The 25,380-nt window shown below is 40.2% G+C and overlaps 2 protein-coding genes across 2 annotated transcripts in view; both read left to right on the top strand.

The window, feature by feature from the left end:
- The window catches only part of ccdc178 (coiled-coil domain containing 178), a 28,413-nt gene extending 18,605 nt beyond the window's left edge, over positions 1–9,808 (top strand). Inside the window, exons 20-22 of the mRNA XM_080907768.1 lie at positions 1,451–3,665; positions 5,542–5,804; positions 9,688–9,808. Of these exons, the coding sequence (XP_080763894.1) occupies positions 1,451–1,540 (90 nt within the window). The 3' untranslated portion in view covers positions 1,541–3,665; positions 5,542–5,804; positions 9,688–9,808. The remainder of the gene's footprint in view (positions 1–1,450; positions 3,666–5,541; positions 5,805–9,687) is intronic.
- The window catches only part of klhl14 (kelch-like family member 14), a 20,673-nt gene continuing 4,593 nt past the window's right edge, over positions 9,301–25,380 (top strand). The window contains exons 1-8 of the mRNA XM_080907769.1: positions 9,301–9,931; positions 10,800–11,700; positions 13,629–13,750; positions 18,420–18,509; positions 19,252–19,330; positions 20,028–20,218; positions 21,033–21,191; positions 24,004–24,161. Coding sequence (XP_080763895.1) covers positions 10,823–11,700; positions 13,629–13,750; positions 18,420–18,509; positions 19,252–19,330; positions 20,028–20,218; positions 21,033–21,191; positions 24,004–24,161 — 1,677 coding nt within the window. The 5' untranslated portion in view covers positions 9,301–9,931; positions 10,800–10,822. The remainder of the gene's footprint in view (positions 9,932–10,799; positions 11,701–13,628; positions 13,751–18,419; positions 18,510–19,251; positions 19,331–20,027; positions 20,219–21,032; positions 21,192–24,003; positions 24,162–25,380) is intronic.

Genomic DNA, 25,380 nt, shown 5'->3' with positions numbered 1-25,380 from the left:
ATTTTGTTTTTGTCGCTTAATTTGATCCAACAACAAATTTAGCAGATACGCTGCAGGCAAAATACGCTCTGATTTTGATTGGAGGCTTTCCAGGAGGATACCTAGTAAAGTGCTATCAGGTGGTTTCCTTCTCAGTTTCTCCTCCTCTGACTGCTTGGCATATATATTTTTTTTCTTTTCGATGGGTTCTGGTCCAGACATTACTGGAAGCAGCCATGTCTCAGCGGCCCAGCCTCAAAAGGCCCCAGCAGATCACAGCTCAAGGCAGGGAGGAATGGGGCACAGGGGGAGGAGCTATCAGAGAGCTGCAGAGTGTGAAGGACAAAAGAGCTGGTGTATTCAAGCGCACCACACCGTCACCCGTCACAGCTCAGCACAGGGTCCATCAGAGCAGGCAGCACTCACTTTAAACAGGCTCCTGATGAAGAGTCCAGATCAGGCTCTATCCTCCAAAAAGTACACATGGAACAAAAAAACAAAATAAAGCCCTTTTGAGCTCAACTTTAAATGCCTTATGAGATTACGAGCAGGCATAATCACTTCACCTATCCAAATATTAAAACCTTCACAATTCCTATAACACAATTAGTATTTCTGACAGGGTCAAAGTTTATCAATATCAACTGGCAGTTTAATAGAAATAAAGGAATCAATAAAACTGACATTGGTTGTAACTGCAGTGAAACCAGGCTGAATCCTGATGAGGCCTGTGCTAATCCATCATGTCCACTTAACCCCACGAGCAGAACATAAGAGAGGTCAGGTTAACGCTTTCACAGTTATAGTGCTGGAATAAGAAGCCAAATGGCAGTTTGTTCAAAAGTAGCTTGAGGGAAGGGAGGCCAAGGAACCCTAGGGTGGGTGTGTAGGAGTGGGTGGGGGAGGGGGGTGTTGTAGGAGTAGGGAGGGTGGGGTGGCGGGCTGTCATCCTGTTACACTCCTGCCAGAACTGGCAGTTCAGCTTTGTGTTCTGCGAGTTTACACTGGGGATGGCATAATTGACAATGGCTAACAGCGGAGAGCAGTGCAGAGCCTTGTTGAATGGCCAGTAATGATTGGAGCAGACGCCCACTGCCCCAGTCCCAGGGGACAGTAATCCAAGATCCTGTTTCTGATATAATTGTTAGTCAGAGAATTTCTGCATGGCTAGGCTGGTTCAGATTCCCAAGCTGGTTGACAGTGCCAGGCAGTTTAATAGAAAAACTGGATGCTGAGGTTTTTAAAACAGAAGAGCACTGAACCTGGACGCGGTTCACCAGGAGCCTCTTGTTCTCCTTCCTGACGAAAAATAAGAACAAGACGGTAACTTTACTCTCGCAGCTGCAGACACGTCAACTGTGTGCGCAGGAGACACATGAAACGAAGATGCTTTATTGGTGCCTTTCTACAAAAGCAGCATTTTCCTAATTAGCCTGTTTTCATTTATTCTGTTTGTGCCTTATTTCAACAGGAGGAGATGTCAGAGGAAAGCGAACTTATCTCAGCCTTCCTACAATCCTTGACAGATGACTCTACTACTGCTGATGATGCTACGGGGTGAACAAACAAGCCAATCCAGATGCCGCTGGATCCAATGAGTAGATGCCTTCAGTTCAAATAGCAGTGTAATTGGACATTCACCTGTACCAGACAACTTACTTACCCTAGCACGCTTCACTATTCCCCCCTCTTTACTTGCAGCAAATCCATAACAATGAAACAGGTGACTTTCATGCTGCTGTCAGGACTGATCTAATTTTAGCTGGGTGAATGATTGCAATTGGCTTTGCCTCATCAGATAATTAATCTATGTCACCATTAATTGGAAAAGAGAATAATTACAGGCAGTGTTGACAGAAATTCTACGCTTCTCCAGATCCCAAGATCTAATTACAACTAGTGAAACCCCATGACCTTAACTAGCACTTAGTACACCTTGGCCACCTTGACCATGCCCATGCGAAGCCCGTCGTCTCTCCAAAGAATCTATTTTTTGTTATTGCAGCCCACACTCTTCTGCTCTCTTCACTCACTGAAAGCTGTCTCCCTCAATCACTTTTCAATATTCAATCTTAATTTTGTGGAAGTTTAGCATTTTCAATGAGCTGGAGATGAATGATTAATGAATAAATTTAAATGCTTCATTTTGTCCATGGATCATTAGTTAAGTCCTTTGTGGGAAGGACCTGAGAAAGGAGTGAAAATTATTGAGACATTAGCCTGGAGCAATCCAGGGGTAAATAGTGTGCACAAAAGGATGTTGTGTGTGCACTATCCACTGGCTTTCTAAAGAACCCTGGGGAAACACTGTTTTCAATTTGGAATCTTAACTGAATCACATTTAGTACTTGTAGAAAATTGATTTTTCTTTCATCATGTTTAAACAATGTCATACTAGTGGTAAACAACACAAAGTCTGCTCTGTATAAATGCTAAAGTGCGAAATCCCTAGATATTTATCATTTCCACAAGAATGAAAAGAAGTTAAAAAACAAACAATGTTTATATATTAATCTAAATTGTACAAATTATGCTTATGCTCATTAGAATTTTAGTAGCGTCAAGGTTAATGCTGTTAGACTACTCCTTGGAAAATATGTTACCCTTTCCTTCTGAGTTGATAGAGATGCTGTTGTTTTGTTGATAACAACAGATGCCTTCCATACTAGAGGAGACAGAAGGGGGCAGTATGGACACAACAACCTTAGCAAATAACTGACTGAAACATGTCTCAGTATCATGTTATAACACTAAGCATAACATCTCAAACTAAGACGGCTTGAAAAAAACAAAATAAAACAAGTAAAAATATATATATTTAAATCAAACTGACACATTATCTCTCATGTGGGGAAAAAAGAAGATTTTTTCAGATATTTGGTAAAGTTTCTTTACATAGGTTTTTGGGCCAACTGTATACTATAGAACAAACATTCAGCATGACACTAACTTGGTCGACTGCTCGCAAAGCCACGACGCCACTAGCTCCCTAAAAGCATCTTGAGGAGAAAAATGTTCAGTCCGTCTCATATTCTGTACTGACTATATGGCAATTTCTCAAATGAAGGTGCCTCTCCAGCACATTTATCTGCTCTCCTTGCATCTAATCAATCCCTTAAATAAATGAAAGTGAGCCACAACTAGATGTCATCACATCTATCTGCGGGCGTGCCTCAAAGTGCACACACCTTAATGCTGCTACTCTAAAGAGGATGGACTGTGGAAATACTAATGGGGGGGTGTACTTGACAGCTGAGGGGCATTACATGCTTGTTTCAGTATGATGAGGATAAAACATACAGCACATGCCTCACTGTGCTGTTGCATACTCTGATACCTCAAAGCTGGTTTGGAATATTTTTTTGTACTTTTGTATCAAGGCATATTTTGCAAGAGGCATGTTGAGAAAATCTGATTTACAGGCAGCATGATTCTCAATTTCTGCCTGGCGCCACCGTGCAGACGATGGGCCCGTTTCATTTGGATTCACTTCAGTAATCACTTCTGATCACTGGAGTGAAGCCGAGTGAATCAGAGCAATGTTCTGTCTTCTTAAGCTAACCAAAATTCTGCTCTGAGATCTTTTTAAAACCAGGAAAACTGAGGCGTCCTCTCAAACCGTCCTCTCTTTGTTCATGAGAAAGTGGAGAGTTGAGCCATGGAGCCGATGGAGTCGAGGAAAGAATGTGAGTTGAGAAAGGTGCTACTGTGTCTAAAATATCAATGAGGGAGATGCTGCCAAGTTTTGGAGCACACGAGAGGAAATAGGTTTTCGGTAGTATAACATGAAGTGCACCCTGGTACACCCTATTTGGTCAGTGCTGATAACACTGTAATCTGGGAAGATTTTCTTTTATATTACTATATAATCGTCTGATTTTTATTCATCTGACTTGAGTGTGTGTTCCTTTAAAGTTTAGGTAACTACAGCATCTGTCATTCAGTCATACAGTACCGCTTAACAATACACTGGAACAGTGTGATTGCCCAGGTGAGTCTTTAATGTGGAGCTCAGCAGAAAAACATGACAAACAAATTCATCAGTATAACAATACATGTTCCTCGCGTTTCCACACTCATTTGATTTCAAAGATATTTATCTTAAGAGGATAATAATTTGTGAAAGTCTCTGACATTTGTGGCTAGCTAGCATGATAATAAATCCATGGCTTGGAACATTTTTTAGTTAATTAGAGTCAATCAATCCAAACTTTGCTCACTTACCGGTGTGAAACCGGAGTATAATGAGCAGAAATCAGCATGGTGATTGGAAAACACAAATTACAGCTGTTAAAGAGAAACTCATCCACTTTTCTTCTGTTGATGCAAATGCCTGCTGCGAGGATTTAAAATTAGCACGGCATTCCTTTAATGGATGTTGAGGCAAAGTGCTCCTCTATAATTAAAAAACCTGTTAATATCCTCGTAGGCTAAAATAAGAGGGGTTAGTATGATTGTGTGACACCTCTTTAAAAGGACACATTGGTCAGTTGGCTATTACACAAAACAAAACTGTATCTGCTTTTATTTAGTTTTATTTAAATCATGGAACCAGTTTGCCTAACACTACTTAGATTCACTGTATGCTGTGTATATATTAAGGTGCTTTTTCCTCCCATGTTTATCCGCATTATGAGCAAATGAAGTAACCCTACATAATGGTGTGTGACCATACCAGTGAGATGGTCAGCACTGCTGCCTCAGTAAGATCATGTAGCATGTTAATGAACTTTGCTGACATATGGGACAGTCTTTGCTATTAAAGGCTGTGTATATCTCTATGTTCAGGGCTACATTCATATATTCCTGACATATTCCACGCACCTTTCATTCATGGTGTAATGATGTGAATAATGACCTGCTGATATTAACAGTACCATCTGATCTAGGGTCCCAGACAGTAACATGACATAACCTCCCGGCTGCTTGTGTCCACGATATATATATATGACCTCACCGCTGGATGTAATTTCTTTTCAAGAGCTCTTGGAAAGGGAGAGCTTATGTTGTTGAGCTCATGTCGTCAAGGCTGGTAACAGCAGCTTGCCATTGTATTAATTATTGTCAGGGAATCCAAGGGGTGTAGATAATACAGAATGCACTGGTTGGTCCCATTTGTTTCACTTGTCAGTGGAGTGAATAATTGGGAGTGCTGACCATATTAGACACAGAGAATTTCTAAAAGATACGACTCAAACTGTTGCAACACAAAAGTACTGCTTGGAAATTAAAAAGCTTAATGTGTGAGAATTTCAAATCAGTATGGAATAATTTACCAGCTTCTCATTGCCAAAGGAATTTACTGAAGTTTAACTCTGACAGCAGTCATTCTGATACACAATGAAACGGCTCCGATTGTGAGAGAAACTGTTTACTCCGTCCTACTTTTTTTTTTGTTTTGTTTGTCCAAGAATTAAGTTTCTTTTGGTGAACGGCAAAAAACGTTAAGTGTCAGATATTTTGCACCCTGACTTCATTCTTCAAAGGTTTGAGAACATTGATACAATTCTAGTAGAAGAGGGGTTGCTAATACAATGGGGCTCATCTTGCAATTCTCCCAAGGAATAACTATCAGTCCTGCTACAGCAGCTTCAGCGTCCCTAGGTGACCGCGCCACTGAGCCCGTGTTCGCTCCATCGCACCCCACTCCACGCCTGCTGCCACCCTGAAGGTAGATGCATCACGCTGGGGAGACTGCACAACAGCAGCCCCCTCTCCTCCAGCCCCCAAACCTTCTCCACGGCACAGTGGCCTCCTGCGGCCCCTATACACAACTTTGGGTCTCCATTACAGCCCCGGTCCCAGCAGCCCAGACTCTCCCTCAGGTGAGTCTCCATACCACCTCCGTGTGTCGTCCCACCTGAACTGCACAACTGGTATCCTTTTGTCATTTGAGAATGCCACAACACACACACATATTGTGCACACACACACACACACACACACACACACACACACACACACACACACACACACACACTCTCTCCTGTGCTCACTCTGGAGGGGACACCGCCTGTTCCTTTCTGCTCACCTCCCGGCTGCCGACTGACTCTCTGAGCCGTGTCTGTGGTGGCTACGCCATGTGTGGGGATCTAGGGGTTTAAAACAGCAGGCCTCCCAATACTCCCTGAATGGCAAATATAAGTGCTTCCAATTTATTACACAGTGGACGTTTTATGAATCATCTCTGACTAACTTTGATCTGAAATGACAAGCATGTGCTAATCAGTCCTGATATCCAAAAAAAGTGCTAAAAAAAACAGGAAACAGAAAACTGGATGGGTTGAGATTTTACAATTAATCGAAATAAACTGAACCTGCTAGTACAAATATTGCACTTTTGATGACCCTTTCTTCAATTTGTACAATTATAACAACTACCTCTGATTAAGCAGCCTGTTCCTTTAATGCCAATGCTACATTTTTTTTTAGAACTAATCTCTCTATAGTATAGTATACGGTTTGGTTTCCAAATCCAAAAATGGTGCAAAATAATTCCACACAACTGTAAACTCTTCCAAGATTGGAGAGGGAGGCATAAAGAGAGCCCTGCTTGTGTTCATACATACAGTTAACTGGAACTAAGGGGGGATCTTTAAATGTAACTTCTAAGAGCCTTGTAATGAGTATTTACTGTAACATGCAGTTTGCATTAATTTTGTCTCACCAAAGTGTTTCTGAAGAGGCTCCCCGCAGCATTTTCAGCTTTCCTCCTTTTAATATATTTTTTATCATTAAAAAGGGGCTTTAAACTGCAGCACTTTTGCTAAAACACAAATTACAACTTTCACTTTATAGGTTGCCATACCACACCACACTTAGTTAACAAAATATTTTACAAACAAGATGATATCACCCTCTCCATGATATTAATATGATATGTTCTCTGATCTGTAAACAGCTGGTTATCTTGCTTTTCCACGATAAGAGAAAGTGCTGAGGATTTACGCTTGGTGAGCACATTTGGGCTGAATCTTTCACACGTCACAAATTGCAGATGGGAAGCAGTGATCTTGAACAGCCGATCACATTTCCGTGACCATCTGACACCTTCCATTTAGGAAAATAATACTTTCTATCTTAGCATACCCCTCTGCAACAGCCAGCAAAAGGAATTATGCCTGGTAGACTTTGCTATTCACAACTTTGGAGCTTCTCCTGTTGTTTTGTTTCATTGCACTGATTAGATTAAATGTTCGCTCTTTAATCAGTTACCCAAGGCCACGATAATGCTGACAGTTTGTGTTTTGCTTCATTTTTATGTGTTGTAATGGGCACAAAATTATGCTGAAGAAAACAATAAGGAAGCATGATATAATGCAAGCATTACATATGAAGATGCGTAGTATCTGGGGGTAAAATCAGGGGCTTATTCACCGAACAGAGTAGATGGTCAGTGGCTGGGAGCTTTGTCTGCTCTTAAAAGCTTATATTATGAGTATACTGCAGTATTTAAATCTGATCTAACTGCGGTTATTTACACTAACACCCCTCCTTTTTTCATAACATTGAAGACAAAAAAAAAAAGACTTTTTACCCATAGAGGTAGATATGCTATCTGAGTAATATGACAGAAAGAAATGAGTCGGGTTAACTGGTACAGAGAGTTGTAAATCACTGTAGTGTGATTCTTTGTCTCAAAGGGTTTAATTAGTCTAGAAATTCTTCTCTTATCTGATGACCCCCCCCCTCCTTCTGCACACTGCAACAACTTACAACCATAAACGCCCTGCAATCTGAAGACCAGTGGCCTCAAGAGACTGAGTTGCTACAAAGAGCTGAAAGAGTTGGAAATGGTCATTTTATTGCGTTAGAATAGCTCGCTCGAGACTTGGGTAATGTAGTGCTAACTGTGTGCTGGTAAAGATAACAATATGTAACTCCAAAGTGAAATACAGTGAATTACTGTAGTGCTGTGCAGTGTCAAGACCTCTGGAAATGAGGTAACGAAATAATCGTGGTAAACAGTAAAACAAAGTGCTTTCATAGTGGTTTCAAACCGCTAATTAATATTAGAGTAGTATAGTTTTCCTTCGGTGACGATGATTATTTGAGATGCAGCGCACAATCTAATCAGTCATCACCGCAGAGTTCATGTAGAATGAATTTCCTCGGCATAACTACAAGTTGGGGATTAGCAGGCTGTGTGCTTGTCAAACACTTGAACATCAAAACAGCATTGTGGTGCCTTCTTATTATAAATGCTACCAATGTATGGTCCGCTATTGCTTGACGGTAGCATGGCGGTGCTCTCTTTCATAGTATATGAACAAAGCCATTTATCCCTATCTGTCATTTCTTAAGTTGTGAAGTACCTGTCACTTCTGGTCCCATGGGAGTCCTACATGTAAGTGTATTTACTCTAATTGAGCTCTTTATGTAATTGACAGTTTATTCTGGCCTAATAAATCCTTTCTAACGGTTTCTGATTAGCTGTGTGAGCATTTTGTTTGCTTTTTGAGGTGATTATATCACCTTATATTCATGTGATGGGGGTAAATGAAGGAATCCTAATTTTGAGATGAGATGTTTCTGAGTTTTTGAAAGCTCTCGTTGTTGTTGAACTGTATGCAGCTATACCAAAGTGATTTGACAGATTAATAATTTAGCAATGGAACTACTTAGTGCCTCACAGCTGTTAGTTTGTTGTGGTGGTGACAGAGTGTTTGGTGCAATCCATAAGTTCATATGAGCATTCCCAACCAGGAGTTTTACTATGTGATTCATCAAGCCACTTCCTTTAGTGGATTCACTTTGATCTTATACTCTTGGAGGATCTCTGGGGGCAAAAATGCAGGTGTATGGATATAAATACTCCAGCAGAACTACTGTGCACTAATGGACACTGTATTAGGTTACAGCCCTTTGTGTTTTCAAGCCTTATGTTTTTAACAATGAACTGATCAGACATGGTAATAATGAATGAAAACAATATATATGTTCTTTATTTGTGCTTGTTGTTTTTTTTAACTTTATGTCCCTTCTGTACATGTGTGGCATTTCATAATGCTGCTTCAGTGTCACACTAAAATGTAGAAAAAAGGAGGGTATTATCTGCTTTTAATTAAACATGATAAAAGTCTGCACAGTTGTCTGTACATTGAGGTGGGTGCTGTTTATTATACAGATGTATAACTTCAGTTTGTGTAGAGCACCTTCTTTTGAAGGACTAGTAGGAGCAGAATGAGATGAGGGGTTATTTTGGCGATGGAGATTAAGGCAGGGGCTTTTTGTCATTTGTGCGAGACAAGCCATTCATCCATCCAGTTCACAGCCAAAAAAAGGCTGGTCCCAGAAATTAGCAGTTTCAGCTCAGCAGCAAAGTCGTCGGGCTGTGAAGGCAGAGAGAAATTGACTAATTAGCAATGCGCACTAAAACTTGACGGTTCTCTCTATAACAGCGAGGGAAAGACTCGGTTTTTCTCCCCCTTTCTCTTTTCTTTCTTCCATAGATGTTTGAAATCGCAGTCATTTACGCTCGACAGTTTTTACAATAGCCTTGAGCCATAATTTTGCGAGTCTCTCCAGCATCCATACCCCTGCATGGTCTCTCTCCACCGGCCATGCACGACCGTTTCTCTCCCCAACCGTGGATTTCCTATTACTCTCGTTACGACTCACTGAGCCCCAGGCCCAAGGATAATGATGTGTTGTTTCTTGGTAGCATAATTTGTCACACGTATATTTCTTCTTCTTCTTCTCTTGCAGAAAGCACAGCTCCCTCTCACACACTCACACACTTCTTGTTAATTCAGAAGAACAAATGATCAACGTCAACAAATAACCCGAAATAGTGACTTTATGAGTTGGAATCAATGGTTATTTTGAGACGCCATAGACTTTAAAGGAAAAAGGACATTTCTTAAAAGGAGAACAAAGGAAAATTCAAGTGAGATTATTGGGAACCCGAAGCTTACTTTCCTTTTTTTTTTTGGTCAAGAGCTGAAGTCAGGTAAGTTTGGCTCCTTCTCAGGCAAGCTGCTCACATCATTTAGTTGTGACAGGCGCTTTTAGAGAATCTGGCGACAACGGTTACGGCACGCTTGTGTCAAGTTTACACACATTACGCACATGGAAATAGCTTTTGTAACAGTCTAAGTATGAAAAAGATATGCACATCCCATTTAACTTTAGCGAAAGCTGCATTTCAGTGAATATTTTGTCGATACTCACGTCCGCTTAACTCAGGTAGGCTAAAAAAGCAAAACGCACCCGTACCGCTGCTGACGGCTCGGAGACAAACTAATTGCTTTTGTATGACTCCGTAAATCTGTGCGATGTGTAATGTCCTCATTGTGGGGGTGTGCAGCAAGGCAGGAGAAGGGATAAGTGTTGGCTGAATGCTGCATGTTATCCGTCCACCGTAGCGGCTGCCTCTTTTTTCCTTATCCGACAACTTCAGCCGCGTTACCGAGGGGGGAAAGCGCCGCAGCATCTCCGTATCCTCCGATTTTTTTTCTTTTCTTTTTTTTTTGTTTTGACAGCGCCCTTCAAACATCAGCCTCCATCTAAAACCATCCGCTTCTTGAGTTAAGAATGAATAAGAGTGGCACGCTATGGGAACTACTGCGTTTTTGTTTGTTGCTTTACGACCAGAGCTCAAAGTTGAAGGCGAATGAAGCCGTGCTGGATGTAGATTGTCGCCGGCTGGCGTGGCATGACGGCTCTTCCCCGCTGGATGGACGGGCGATCTGTTCAATAACTTATTCGAGAAATCGTTTTCTGCTGTAATAGTTGACTGATAGCGATGTATAGGCAACGTGTGTTGTGGAAATAAATGACCTGAGGTAAATGGCTTGCATGGTTTATTTGTTGCCTAGGTGGCGTTCACATTCAGGAAGTCATGTCCAGATCGGGTGATAGAACATCCACCTTTGACCCAACACACAGTGACACCCTGCTGCATGGGCTCAATCTCTTGTGGCGAAAGCAGCTTTTCTGTGATGTGACTCTGACAGCCCAGGGACAGCAGTTCCACTGCCACAAAGCTGTGTTGGCATCTTGCTCCCAGTATTTCAGATCCCTCTTTTCCTCCCATAATGTAATCAACAATGAAGGAAGCAAAGGGGACCAGGGCAGCAGTGGGACCCCTTCATCCTCTCCTGATGACAAGCTGGTGACCACCAGCACCAGGCCCATAAATAACCTAGTGCTCCAGGGCTGCTCCTCCATTGGACTACGATTAGTGCTGGAGTACCTGTATACTGCCAATGTTACTCTTTCCCTGGACACAGTGGAAGAGGTGCTGTCAGTCAGCAAGATCCTCAATATCCCCCAGATTACCAAGCTTAGTGTGCAGTTCCTTAATGACCAGATCTCTGTGCAGAACTACAAGCAGATCTGCAAGATTGCTGCACTCCATGGACTGGATGAGACCAAGAAGCTGGCCAACAAGTACCTGGTGGAGGATGTGCTGCTGTTGAACTTTGAGGAGATGTGTGCCATGCTAGATGCTCTGCCACCCCCAGTGGAGTCAGAGCTGGCTCTCTTCCAGATGTCAGTCCTCTGGCTGGAGCATGACCGGGAGACTCGCATGCACTATGCACCGGACCTTATGAAGAGGCTACGCTTTGCCCTTATACCTGCCCCAGAGTTGGTGGAGAGAGTTCAGTCTGTTGACTTCATGAGGAGTGACCCTGTGTGCCAGAAACTACTCCTGGATGCCATGAACTACCACCTGATGCCCTTCAGGCAGCACTGCAGGCAGACCATGGCCAGCAGGTGAGAACGAGACAGATAAACACTCAGACATAAATTCACACAATCACACCACAGAGCTGTTTGAGACTGGGCAGTGGGTAATTAAATGCCTCCCACTTGTTAAATTTGAACAAATTACAGACACAAGCATTATGCACTTGCTCATGTATTGACCTGTTTAATGTAGAGCATGTAGGTGGTCGGTGTAGACCATGTAGGCAGTGTGGCATTTCAGGACTAGTTCATGAGGATTTTGGTGCTCCTGTAACATAATACCTGCTGCCAGAGGTCGTGATGCACTCTGTGCTCCACTGTATCCATCATTACAATGTTCCCTCCTGTTTTACAAAAGAAAACATGTCTTTATTTCCTCACACATCTGTGCAATTACTCTCTAATCAGTGTAGACAAGATTGCTACAATCTAGATAAAGGTTATGCATTTGATTTGTAGCAACTCTCTTGAATACAATTTGAAATGCTGTAATTGAATTGTGACCAGAATTAAATGGTAATTGCAAGATGCTTATGATCCAAGTACAGAGATGCCCTGTTACTGATATTAAAATGAAGACAAATATAATACATTCAAAATGTTTTTGTTTTTTTTTAATTTGATTTGATGTTTAGAATTCCTTTTCATGAATTGGACAATGCTGCTTACATTCGTGTTGCATGCACGTGTCTCACTCACACAAAAACATGGCTTACATGTTTGTCCTGATCTGCACTTTTAGGGCTGGTTAGTACATGGCTATTGTCTCTTATGGTGACAACTGATCACAGTCAGACAGCTGAGACTTTTTTTTTTTTTTTAATCGATAGTATCAATATTCAGTTGTTGTTGTTGTTGTTTTATCACTACAGTTGTGAGCCTTGGGGAAAAACAACTAAAAAAAATTGTGACACAAGAGAATCTAAACTTTATGAAAACATTTGGAAATTACTGAAATAATCAGGACATAAAACCATTCTACAAGTACCTACTTGTACATTATCCCAATAATATATCTGATCCCACATATGGACCTAAACGAGCAAAGATTCAGGAATCCTCATAATTAGTTTCACATGCCACTGTTTCTCTCCCCTCAATTAATCACCATTATCTATGTCCAGGGGCTCATTTGCATATGAATAACCCTAAAACACTTCCGATTGGGCCAGCATGAGGGAGAATACACCGAGGCGACGGTGACTTACCCAAGCATAAAAAAGTAAAATATGGAAAAGGGAAAAAGGTGAATGTGTCTGAATCTAAAGGCCAGCTACTCTTAATGTTTTAGTGCATATTGTGATAAATTGGTAGATTTGTGTTGAAATCCATTAGGAGCCAGATAATGGTCATTGATGTGCAGTAAAGTGCACGGCTTTGAGGTTATATATCATATACAAACAGCAGGAAATTTCCAACAATTGGCTAAGGCATGTCACATGAATCACTGTAGCCAATGAAATGGAGACATTGTATAGGCAGGTTTATGTTCTCAATTGTGCTTTTAGCCTCCAGCATGGCACCCTACAGGACTGTCCTCGCTTCACAGCTAATTGAAAAGATATCTTTAGAGTGCAATAACGATCCAATAACACATCAAAACGATTGAGCAATTTTTATTAATCACAATAAATGTGGTCGCATATTTCCTGATTAGCAATCTTGAGTTTAGTAGAAGTACTTGGATAAGAAGCAGTTATTCATCTAGCTGTGCATTTATTCTTTATTTTATTCACAGATTAATTCATTCATACAATCAGCATCAGCAAAGTGAAAAATAAAAATACTCCAGGGAAGCTCTGTTAATATCGTCGTAGTAAATCAAGGAATTAAAGGTGTCAGGTTGAAGCTGTGCTTGTGTTTTTGTGTTTGCATGTTTTATTCCAGGCCTTAATATGTCTTTTATTGCATGTTATTGAACACTTGTCCGCACACCCACACTTTTGACATTGCAGAATCCGTTCCAATAAGAGGATGCTGTTACTGGTGGGTGGTTTGCCTCCTGGACCTGATCGTCTCCCCAGTAATTTGGTCCAGTACTATGACGATGAGAAAAAGACATGGAAGATCCTCACAAGTGAGTAGAAAGGCTGCGATTTAAAAAAATTTATATATTTTTTTACATTTATTTATTTATTTATTACCTGAGGCATCCCATGTTACTGGCTTTTATGATGAGAAATAGTTGTTCCTTTGGATGACTTTAACACTGGTTAATTTTCACCAAAAATGAGGGACAAGAGTTCCCTAAATCCTTCAGGTAATAATGTGTCACTATCACTTTTAATATAAGTTTTTAATCAGAGCGTGACTTCACAGCACTGTGGAGCGTCATGCATGCTTTCCCTTGTTTTTTTGCTGATATGTGCTGGCAGGATGCACGATGAGATTTACTTGAATCTAATGATCTATTGTGGCTGAGACAGAACGTTAAGGAGTGACATCTTTTCCCAATTACTTTTAAATGCAGCGTGATTACTCGTTCATATTGATCAACTCATAACACTGAATTAACCCACACATGGTAATACACGACGTGGCAGTTTAGCCTGTTGACCTGGTGTCGCTGTTGATATTGGGTTTACTTAAGGTGAATAAATAGCACAGAGGGGTTAGTGGAACACTGCAGCTTAAATGTTGATGTCAACCATTCTTAGGTAACAGGGACAACAATGGAAACAAAAGCAAAAATTGATTTTATCTCATTTTATCTTATTTTTTAATATTATAATGAAGGCAAATTGTGATAATTTCCTAGAAAACCTTTGTGAGATTTCAAACACATCCCTGCTGCACTCTCCGCTGTAGAGTGCACTATGCTCTTCTCTCTCTCTCTCTCTGTCTTCCCTGACCTTTTTAAGGCTCACTACTATATTGTTGCCATATTGCAAAGGTCAAAAAAAGAGCTAATGAGAGACCGCGTTTCTCCTTTGCCCCATCATTGCTGGACATATTGAGTTTTTGTCCTGTGTTTTGGTTGCAGTCATATCTCAGGATCACCTATCCATTCATATATATTAGCTATAGGTCTGCTTTCTGTCAGCTCGGCCCTGTGCAGTTTATGTTCTCCCTTTATGGTTCAAATTTGAATAAATCTGGTTTTATGCTTTTGCTGTCGGGTCTTAAAATCACCAGCAGTCTCCGACATGGTTTCTTCCTCTGCTCAAATCATAACATTTCCTGGCAGCAGTGTGATGTTTTAGCTCATGTTTGTCCAAACCTATTAGAGCTTTTTTTTTTTTTTTTTTTAACTGAAGGAGCCTTGCATACACAACAGCCTGAAGCTCGCTGTTTATGTTGTTGTTGTTGTTGTTGTTGTTGTTTTTGTCATTAAACTCTCACTCACTGGTACAAACTGCACCAGGCAAAAGGTCAATAGGGATTTCCATCACTCAGAACTAAAAAAGTTAACACTCAAATGGTCCGTGGCCAAGTGGAAGGACAAAACTGCAAAATCATCCCCTTAACACATCAGTGACCACCTGATGTAGCCTCCTCACAATGGATGTGGAATAGAAGATTATTAACATTCAATCATAACTTTTCAATGAGCCGAAACCTGAGAGGGACAGCCTTTGATTAAGACATTCATCAACACAATTTGGGAAGAATCTGATCTCTTTCAGTGTATCTGATGTACACACTGCTCGGTGATTCCAGTGTAAAGTTTGCCATCTAGTGTACCCACAGCAGCGTGGACCAATGCAAGACAAAGGCAGGCACAGATTCAGCCACAATGCTAGGTTGTTCTTTTCTTCTTCTTTAAACCAACCTAATATTAAAATCTGGATCTCCATGCTGCATGTATGGTGTCCATGCAGCATGGCCTAGAACAAAGGAATTCAGCTCAGTGGGATGCAATTGTAGCGGTGTTAAAGGCACAGAGATGGAGCAGCAGTGGTGCATTAGCTGTGGAGTCATTCAACCGACCCTGACTGTGCCTCTATGCAGAGGTTTCTGACTCCCTCTAGTGAGCCCTAGAGCTCACTGTAGACCGGAGTGATGGCGTCCATCTCATAGAGGACGTGCTCATCCTGCCCTCCTATGGCTTTTCACACTCTTGGGTTAGTGGACAATTTGGGTTAAAAGGGCACAAATAGGTTAATCGGATTCACTTTCTCAGGTATAAATACTTTAGAAGGAAAAATAATTAATGCATTTATTTTTCAGTGCACAAGATTAGCATAGTAATTCCAGTTATTATACCCTGCTACTGTAATTATCTCACCGTTCACCTACAGTATATCCCAAATGTCCCAAAACCCACCACAGTACTCTAGATACTGTGGTCTGTGACATATTGTAAAGCAATAATCTTCTTCTCACATGGGTACGAGATGATTTTTAGTATGAGTACAAGTCACTAGACATCAAATAAAAAGCCGCCCATCCATGTCCTATATACTGCTGACTGAATGATAATGTAAATAGCATGTAAGGGAATTTGGCAGTCGTATGGCACTCGTCTTTGAGGTGCACTGGAGGCAGGCAACCTAATCCCCTCGTTTGAGATAAAGCTGTGTTTAGTGTATGTAGTATTAGTTCCTATCTGAGACTTCCCTCCCATAGAGGACCGGCACATGTCAGCCAGCTAGAGTGAGATTGCAGAGAGAGGCCAATTGGAAAGAAATGAGATTCAAGGCTGTCTAATTTTGCAGCAACTGTGATCCATCAGACGGTGGGGAGGTGACAGTGGAAATGACTGATGGAGACAGACAGGTGGGCTTTAACATTTCACTGATTTGTGCTCAAAAAGCACCGGGCCTGAGATTTATTGAGTGAACATGATCATGTTCATTATGACTGTCACCTAAGACCATTTCTCTACATCTCAATGGGGTCACTTTAGCAAAAGAAGATGAAGGAGAGAAAGGGAGCACGAAAACATACACAAAAGAAAATCCTCCATGAGGGGTCCTGCTTCAGCTCTGGGATGTTTATGCTATACTGCGCTAACACACGACAAGGGGTATCATCCACCCAACATTTTACTTATTGGACAGTGTTGCTAAGCTAGTTTCTAAGAGTCGAATTCCCAAAATAGAAATTGGTGACCTATCCAGTTAAATAAATGCAAGGTTACAAGTAATAATTATCTGATTATTAAGCAATCTGTCAATTACTTTCTCAATCAACTAAATAATTATTTTATCTACAGAATGTTAAAAAATGTCCATCACATTTCCAAACCAATGATATTCAGTTTACTACCACTAAATACTTTTTTTCCTGTCCTTTAAAGTGCTGGAGGTTTTTATGGCATCGTTATTCGAAATAGCTGAAGTCACATTCCTGTGACTGGATGGTCCAGAGAATACAAAACAAAAAGAGCAGAAAAACCTCCGATTATTTATATATATATATATATGAGTTTTATGATATAATTTAACATTTTGCCTCATGTGAAGAGAAAATAGCAAGAGCACATTCTCCGTCACAACCGGTGCATTATACTGCAACTGAAGCCTGACTGATTTATGAGCAGGTCAGTATTATCCACCAGTATTAACTATTGGCAGTTCTCCTAATAGTTGCATTTATAATGGCCAATAAATGGAAATTATAGAAAAAGGTAAAGAAGAGAAGGGAGAAACATCCTGTGGGCAACACCTGTTTGGAAAGTGAGAAACACAACAACTAGCTGATCTGAAGACAGCTGGGCAAAGCATGATAGAGTAAATAAAGACCCACACTAAAAAATATGTTAGGGAAATCTGTTTAGGTTTCATATGTCTGAAAAAAAATGCCGGTCAATATATCAGTATATTGGATTTTTAAAATCACTAAATATCAGTATTGGTATCAATCGTAAAATCATATATTAGTCTGTCTGTAATCGCAAGTTTATAGAAAGTAATCCAGTGCAACTTTCTTTGCTCACCAGCTCTCCATCCAGACTTTTTTTTAAACTTCTGTTTGTGTTTTTTGTATCTTGCTCCAAACAAAGAACAAACAGTCTGTGTGAAATTTACTCTGACCACTCCTGTCAAATTACAGAACATTTAGCACTTTCATTATTTCCTATTCAAAAGTTAATATAATACTTCTTAGATGTTCAATAAACCTCTTTGGTCAGTGTCTCGGACAGTAATTGGTAGTAAGGCTTGACCTGTGGGTGTGGTGGAAACATTTAAGAATTAATTGAATTTATTTAAGGAGAGTGTAGATGCCATTTACTTTCCCCCTTTGAGTATAAGAGCGCAAACAGAGTTACACCAGATGTGTTGATCAAATTGAGGGTTGTGTTTGGGCTGGAGCCTATCCCAGCTGTTCCTGTTCAAGAAGCGGTGTACAGCTTGAACAGGTCGCCAGTCAATTGATGGCTGTGTTGATTCTGATTAAAAAACAAAAGTTGCACGTCAATCTATTTTCTATATGATTTTGAGACAAAAGAGGTTAAAAAGTTATCCAGATGCTACAAAGAGTGGCTTTTTTTGTTCGTGGTTCAATGGCATAACTTTTACTGTTACATGGTTCTTATTTTAAATGACCTGACAGTTTTATTAAATGTGAGACTTATGGTAGTGCTTTCTAGACTGCAATGTGTCCTGAACAGAAAAGTATTGGCCTGTTTTTAATTCTCATATTTAATGATACAAAGTAATTGCTAACCACAGTGGATTTTTGAAACCACCAGCACAGTACACCTATAACAGCCAGGGCACACTCACAGGGTACTGTTTATATACAAATTTCTCTCCACATGTTTTTAAAACTGACTTTTTGACTTTTTGTCTGTCACCTAGTAATGCCTTACAACAGCGCACATCACTGCGTGGTGGAGGTGGAGAACTTCCTGCTGCTGCTAGGCGGAGAGGACCAGTGGAACCCCAATGGTACAGTCGCTGCTTTCCACTGATTTCACGCAGCAAATTTTTCATGTTCACTTAAACTGGAGTTTATGTAAGTTCAAGCCCATCAAGTTAATGTAACACTTTCAGATGGTTTGAAACACTCATCCTGCAGCCAGATCAGCTCTGAGTGGACAAACAACACTCCAATCAACACTTGTCAATAATTGGCACAGAAAAATTACTGTTGTTTATGATGAAATATTTGCAATGTAGAAGTGTTAAGAGGGCTTTTTGCAAAAAGGTGGCAACACAGTGCCATAGTAAGAAACAAAGACTGTAAATGATCAAAGATTCTTACTCTGCCTTTTTGTTCTTTCACCAGCTATCACAGTAATACAACAGCCAGGCAGATGTACACTGCAATTAGTTGTTTATTCAGTTTTGAGAGTAGGAATCAGCTTACTACAAATGCACATCATGAGAGATGATTTGCAGTCTTTTGAATACAACATTACCAAGAGGTGATCTCTCTGTGCTTAGAAAACATGACTTCAGTCAGCTCTTGTTAGCTCAAACAGCAGCAAAAAGGCAAATCATCACGTGTGGGCGGTGATTAATGAAGACTGGGGAGAGTTGCATTTGTGAATTTTATTGGTACACAACAAACAACATTAGAAAAGATGTGGCCAATAAGAACTGATCATTACATTAGCATGTCTAAACTGTACAAAAAGAAGCTTTATTTTGAGCTAAGTTATTTGTATTCTACTGTTCTGTTTTGCAGGAAAGCACAGCACTAATTTTGTCAGCCGCTACGATCCCAGATTCAACAGTTGGATACAGTTGCCTCCAATGCAGGAGAGGTGAGCCTTTTTTTGTCCTCAGAAATGTTGACATCAGTACTAGCTTCTGTTTACTCAGCTTCAGTAACCCATTTTCTCTCATCCATCTCTCATTACCGTGTTTTGTATATTTCTCAGAATCTCACCACTCATTGCATCACCTAATAAGAAACGGAAACCTTTATGACCTTAGTGAAGTTCACAAGTTTTGGCATTCATGAAGATGCTACTTGGATTCTAGTTGTAATTTGTGAGATCCAACAACTTCACAAGTCTTCTGTTCAGCTGTGATAGCAGATGTGTAGTTCTCTTGGGAAATGGTGTTTAGAAAACCTAAAAATATAAACATCCACATAAGATAAAAAAAAAATGCTACTACTCTTACCTAGGTGTACAAAACCAGCCAACAGAAGAATAAAGTAATGCTCATTGGGCTGTAAACAGACCTATGTGCTGTTTTTTTTTTTTTGGTTCAAAATCCTTTTACAAGGTATTACATCATGCAGAAGTAAGCAAGCCCATTACACAGGCATGAAAACAGATGCTCACAGCCTAGAAGCTTGTACATGCTTAACTTATCTATCGTCTTATGATGTTTTTTTTTGTTTTTTTAAGAATGATTTGCACCTTAGACAGAAGCTGGAAAAAACTAAAAAACAACAGTAGTGATTCTCATCATAGGTTTAATGATGTTGTCTGGTTAATGCGTCCTCCTCAGGAGAGCCAGCTTCTTTGCCTGTCGCCTGGATAAGCACCTGTACGTGATTGGTGGCAGGAACGAGGCGGGCTACCTCTCCAGCGTGGAATCCTACAACCTGGAGACAAATGAGTGGAACTACGTGTCGTCTCTGCCACAGCCTCTGGCTGCCCATGCAGGAGCGGTGCACAATGGCAAGATCTACATATCAGGTCAGTTACAGGAGCTGTACACGAGTCGCATGTATTATTATTATTACGCCTTATTATTATGCAAAAAGGGGCGCTACATGGAGGGAACTGTACAAAAAGACACATTGTGTTTATGGCACATAGAGGTAAACACATCCATTTAATTACACCACAAAGAAAAACCAACTCCACTCCACAAAAATGATTAAAATCAATGCATCAGGACTGATTGTTCATCTTTGTCAAAACTGCCAGCAGTTCAGTTGGAGCTTGAGGTGAGCTTATAGAGACTAAAGTAGGCTTGAGTTTTAAAAAAAAAGAGAGAGAAAGAGAGAGTGAACCTCTTCTTAGTAACAGCACAGCCCCAGATTACCATCCAATATTACCTCAGACTCCCTCAAGAGATATGTTCATGTAAGTAGCAGAGTTTCTGAAGCCCTGTAAAGAGGCTTGAATGTATACATCAGTTCTTCTTCAAAGAAATGGCCACAGAAATAGTTCAAATTTGTAATGCTTTTTATTAGATATATTTCAATATAACTTTGGTTTGTATAATTCTTCTACTTGCTGACACCAGAAAGTCATATATTAGATTTTAGTGATACGTCAGTGAACCACTCATCACCTCCCTGCAGGAAAATCCGGAAGTGAAACCCTCCTCTTTTACAAACTGACTCTAACCAAAGTTTTCTTGAAGAGCCAAAAACGTTTTTCTTTTCCAGTTATTTACTGTATATCTGGGGATAGTACTACATTTGGATCCAGTATGTCCACGTGCCGCGTGCTGTAGCTCCACAGAGTATTAATGACACACTGCTGTGTTTACCTGCTGCAGGAGGCGTGCACAATGGCGAGTATGTCTCCTGGCTTTACTGCTACGACCCTATAATGGATGTGTGGGCGAGGAAACAAGATATGAACACAAAGCGTGCCATTCATGCTCTGGCTGGGATGAATGACCGCCTGTATGCTATTGGTGGAAACCATTTGAAAGGTAAGCACTCGAGCTTTTCAGACAACGAACAGAAAGCAGGTCAAGATTGATACTTTTTTGAAAAGTACGTGTGAAAATCATGTTGCCATTGTGAGCAGGCAGTGACCTTAATTACCCTGTGCAACACTGTAGCCTCCATTTCTCGCACTCTTTAGTATTCATAGTACAAAATGTGAAAAAGAACAAAAACGTGTGCTGTTCATTTGCATTTTTTCAGGAAAACTGAATGTGGTCATGGGAATTATGACAAGCTCAGCTTGTCTCTCTTTGAATCCTCTCTTTAGCTACGCTCTTTCGTTAAAACACTGTTAAACAGATGTGTTCAGTTGGCTCTTCATTGCTGCAAATTCAGCTCATAAAAAACCTGCACGTGCCTCTGAGTATGACTGTGTCCATATCCAAACTCGTGTTTCCTCACGCTCACCGTAGGAGCGAATCTGTGCACATCGATGGCTGTCTTGCTGGTTTGTGTCTGTGAGTTGGTGGTGAAGGAAGAAACCTTGAGATGTAGTGAAACTGTGAGGGAGGTGGAACCGAATGCGGCAGATGGAGGAACAACAAAAATTTGTCTCTATCAGCAAATAGACAAAAAAAAAAGTAACATGTCTGCAAAAGTTTAACTAAAGGGGAAACCCATCAACTGGACACAAGGAACATACTGGACACACTGGCGAGAACAGAATAAAGATTCAAACCATGAGAAGCAAAATAAAGCCTAACGCCTAAAGCATTATGTTGAGAAAGAGAACGGCTGTGGTCAAATATCAAATTGCGCAAATTCTTTAAATACTAAATATAAATGCTTCAAAGCTTCCTTTATTACCTCCTTTAGCACAGGATAAACTGAACCATCCTTTAGTAAAGGAAAGAACGTAATGCCATATAGTGCCACATAGTGAAGGACTGTAATAAAATTTGCTTTTTGTCAAGGCGTCGCTTTAAATCAAAACTTTAACTATATTAACGGTTTTTTTTAAAAGATTATTATAGTTCTGTTTGCCTTAGTTATGCTCACTGTTGTATTGACAGGCTTTAGGAGTCATTCATTTTTTTTTGGGGTCAGCTGGGATAGGCTAAGTGAAGGATAGAATGAATTGACTGAATGAATAGTTTCAAGAAAAAGGAGGAAAGGAGTTACACTGGACCATCTCCCCATATCTTTTTAGTGAAATAATATTTTTTCAGCGGTGATTCCTGTAAGAGCACAATGGGGTCGTTTCAATATGGCACACATCTGCCGTCATGTTGTTAACCAGCCTTGTGTCAGTGCATTCACGTGGTGGTTTGTGTGGATTTCATTTACAGTGGTACTGTAGCGCAAGCACATGAAACCAAAACTGTCTGAAACCTGATTGGTCCACAGGAATGTTTGACTTTAGTGTTTTCGGTCTAGTTTTCTTTTTGTGATGTGATGGTGAGTTCAGGTTTTATGCTATTGTTAAGGGTACTGAGTTTTTTTAGTTCATTTAATAAAAAAATAATGGTATACTCATAAATTAGATTATGAGTACAACATTATTATTACACACCAATTAGATAGATTAGTAATTAATTAATACAACAAACTCATGCATTTTAAGAAACTTAGAAAATAATCTCTTAGAAGTACACAGGAGCCAGCACCAGTTTGTGGAATCCGCCATGTTGCTTCGCCATCTTGAATGCATTTATTCCTGATATTGTCGCAATTATTTACTGCCTACAGATTAGACATGCGATTCTAAAACTTAAAATTCAGTTTAATTCAACTGAATCCGCTAAGTGAGCAATGTTACACAAATTTCAAAGACAATTTCACTTGACAGCTGCTAACAGTGGGTAACAGAGGCTAATGGCAGCTAATAGCGGCAAAAAACAGAACTTACTGACAAGAGCAGTCCAGGATATCCTCAGCAGCTCACCTCACAATCACTGTCTTCGGTCAAAAGTGAGCTTCACTGACTCATCGGCTTGTATCGGACTCCTTTCACAAAGCTTTACAGTCAAGGTTAATATCAGACTGATAGCCTACCCAGATAGCTAAAAGAATTACTTTGCTAGCTGGGTGAATGGTAACTAAAATATCCCAAAACATTTAATGTAAGTATTGATATTATTAAAATATATTAAAATATAGTGTGTGCAAAACTGGTAATACAAACATGGTGGCCAGCCACAGCTGTTATGGGGTATAGTCTAAATTTAATGTTTTTGATCTCTCCTGTCTAAAACATGTTTGTCCTAAAGCGGCCACCGTAGCTGCCTGTCTTTGCTTCCTGCTGTCTTGTGTTGAGTGCCTTCTGTGTTCCTCTGCCTCTGTTATCACATTCAGTGTGAGTCTTCTTGTGTTGGCGTTAGTTATTTGTCTTTTGGGTTATTTCCTGTATTTCTTTGATATATTGTTTTCTTTCTTTGTTGGATTGCTAGTTGGATCGGGGTGATTGTGGCTCAGGAGGTGGAGTGGGTTGTCTTTTAATCAAATGGTTGGTTGTTTAATCTCCGGCTCCTGCAGTCTGCGTGCCAGAGTGTCTTTGGGCAAGACACTTGCACCTGATGAATCCATTGGATTGTGATTCTGTGTGATAGATAGAAAGTCCTTAAGGGCGTGGAATAAGTTATGCTCCCATGTTCACCACGTGTCCTGCCCTCTGTGTCACTGTGGATTTGTGCTTTTCTTTGGGTTTCTGTTCCTTTTAGATTTTGTTTAACTTTTGGGAAAAATAAACACTTGCCTTTTATTTCTAACATCTGCACACCTTTTTCACCCTACCTCTACTGTAACCTAAACCTACGATGACAGGGTATCTTATCTTATCTTATCTCTGTCATGTAGGTTTCTCCCATCTAGATGTAATGTTGGTTGAGTGTTACGACCCAAAAGCTGACCAGTGGAATATCCTCCAGACACCCATCCTGGAGGGTCGCAGCGGTCCAGGCTGTGCCGTTTTGGATGACAGCATTTATCTTGTGGGAGGCTACAGCTGGAGCATGGTATTTAATGTAGTACATATATGTCTTATATATATATATATATATATATATATATATATATATATATATATTAGGGGTGCAACGATACTCGTATCGATATTGAACCGTTCGATACAGTGCTTTCGGTTCGGTACGCATATGTATCGAACAATACAAAATTTTTAATTTATTTTATCAACTTTCCTTCTGACGATGCTGTCTGTGTTGAGCGCTCAATGAATCTGTGCTCGACAGTGCAGCCTAGGCGGAGTAGTCGAACGCAGATTCACTGAGCGCAGGGAAAGCTAGCGAGACAGAAGTTAAGCTCTCCTTGCAACATGGCAAATTGAACCTCCCCCACCCTCATTGAGATCTGGCGTTTGGAACTATTTTGGTTTTCATGTGAAGTATGACCCTGAAGGTAAGCGCGTCATGGACAAAAGTAAAACAGTATGTCGGATGTGCCACGCAATGCTCAATTTGTGGGAACTAGTGCGTTAGCACAGTTAGCTTGTTAAGGTGTTGACGCTGTCAAGCCCCATGCACGGGGCAATCCGTGGTAACTCGTTAACGGAGATTTGCCCCGTTATGGCGTTAATGTCATTTTAACAAGATTAACGCTGACAGCACTAGTGGGAACACAACAAATATGACTGCACATTTACGCGGACATCATCCTGGTGCAAAGACAAGTGGAAGCAGGCAAAAACAACAAGCACGCATGCTACAAACTTTACCCGAGTCATTTAGACAGCCGTTAGCACATGATTCTCCTTATGGGACCTGATATGTTTAATATGCTGCTGAGAAAATACCCCAGAAGAAGCGTATAGTATAGCTTTTATTTTGGAAAGAGCCATTTCTCTGTAATAAAGTCTCTTTTCCAAAGATGAGTGATTTCTCTATCAGATAGATTTTTTTTATTATTATTTTGTTGTTTCAGCGACATTAAGTTTAAAAACTGCACTTTTGAGTAAAAAAAAAAAAAAAAAAAAAAAAAAAATATATATATATATATATATATATATATATATATATATATATATATATATATATAATAAATGACAAATTAAAAAGGTATGAAAATTTTTTTTGTATCGAAAAAAATATCGAACCGTGACACCAAAGTATCGTTGCACCCCTAATAAATATATATGTGTGTGTGTGTGTGTGTGTGTGTGTGTGTGTGTGTGTGTGTGTGTGTATATATTAGGGGTGCAACGATACACAAAATTCACGG

Source organism: Rhamphochromis sp. 'chilingali' (assembly GCF_963969265.1).
Source record: "Rhamphochromis sp. 'chilingali' genome assembly, chromosome: 16".
Lineage (NCBI taxonomy): Eukaryota > Metazoa > Chordata > Actinopteri > Cichliformes > Cichlidae > Rhamphochromis > Rhamphochromis sp. 'chilingali'.
The sequence above is the reverse complement of the archived record's forward strand: the minus strand, read 5'-3'. Positions and strand labels throughout refer to the sequence as shown.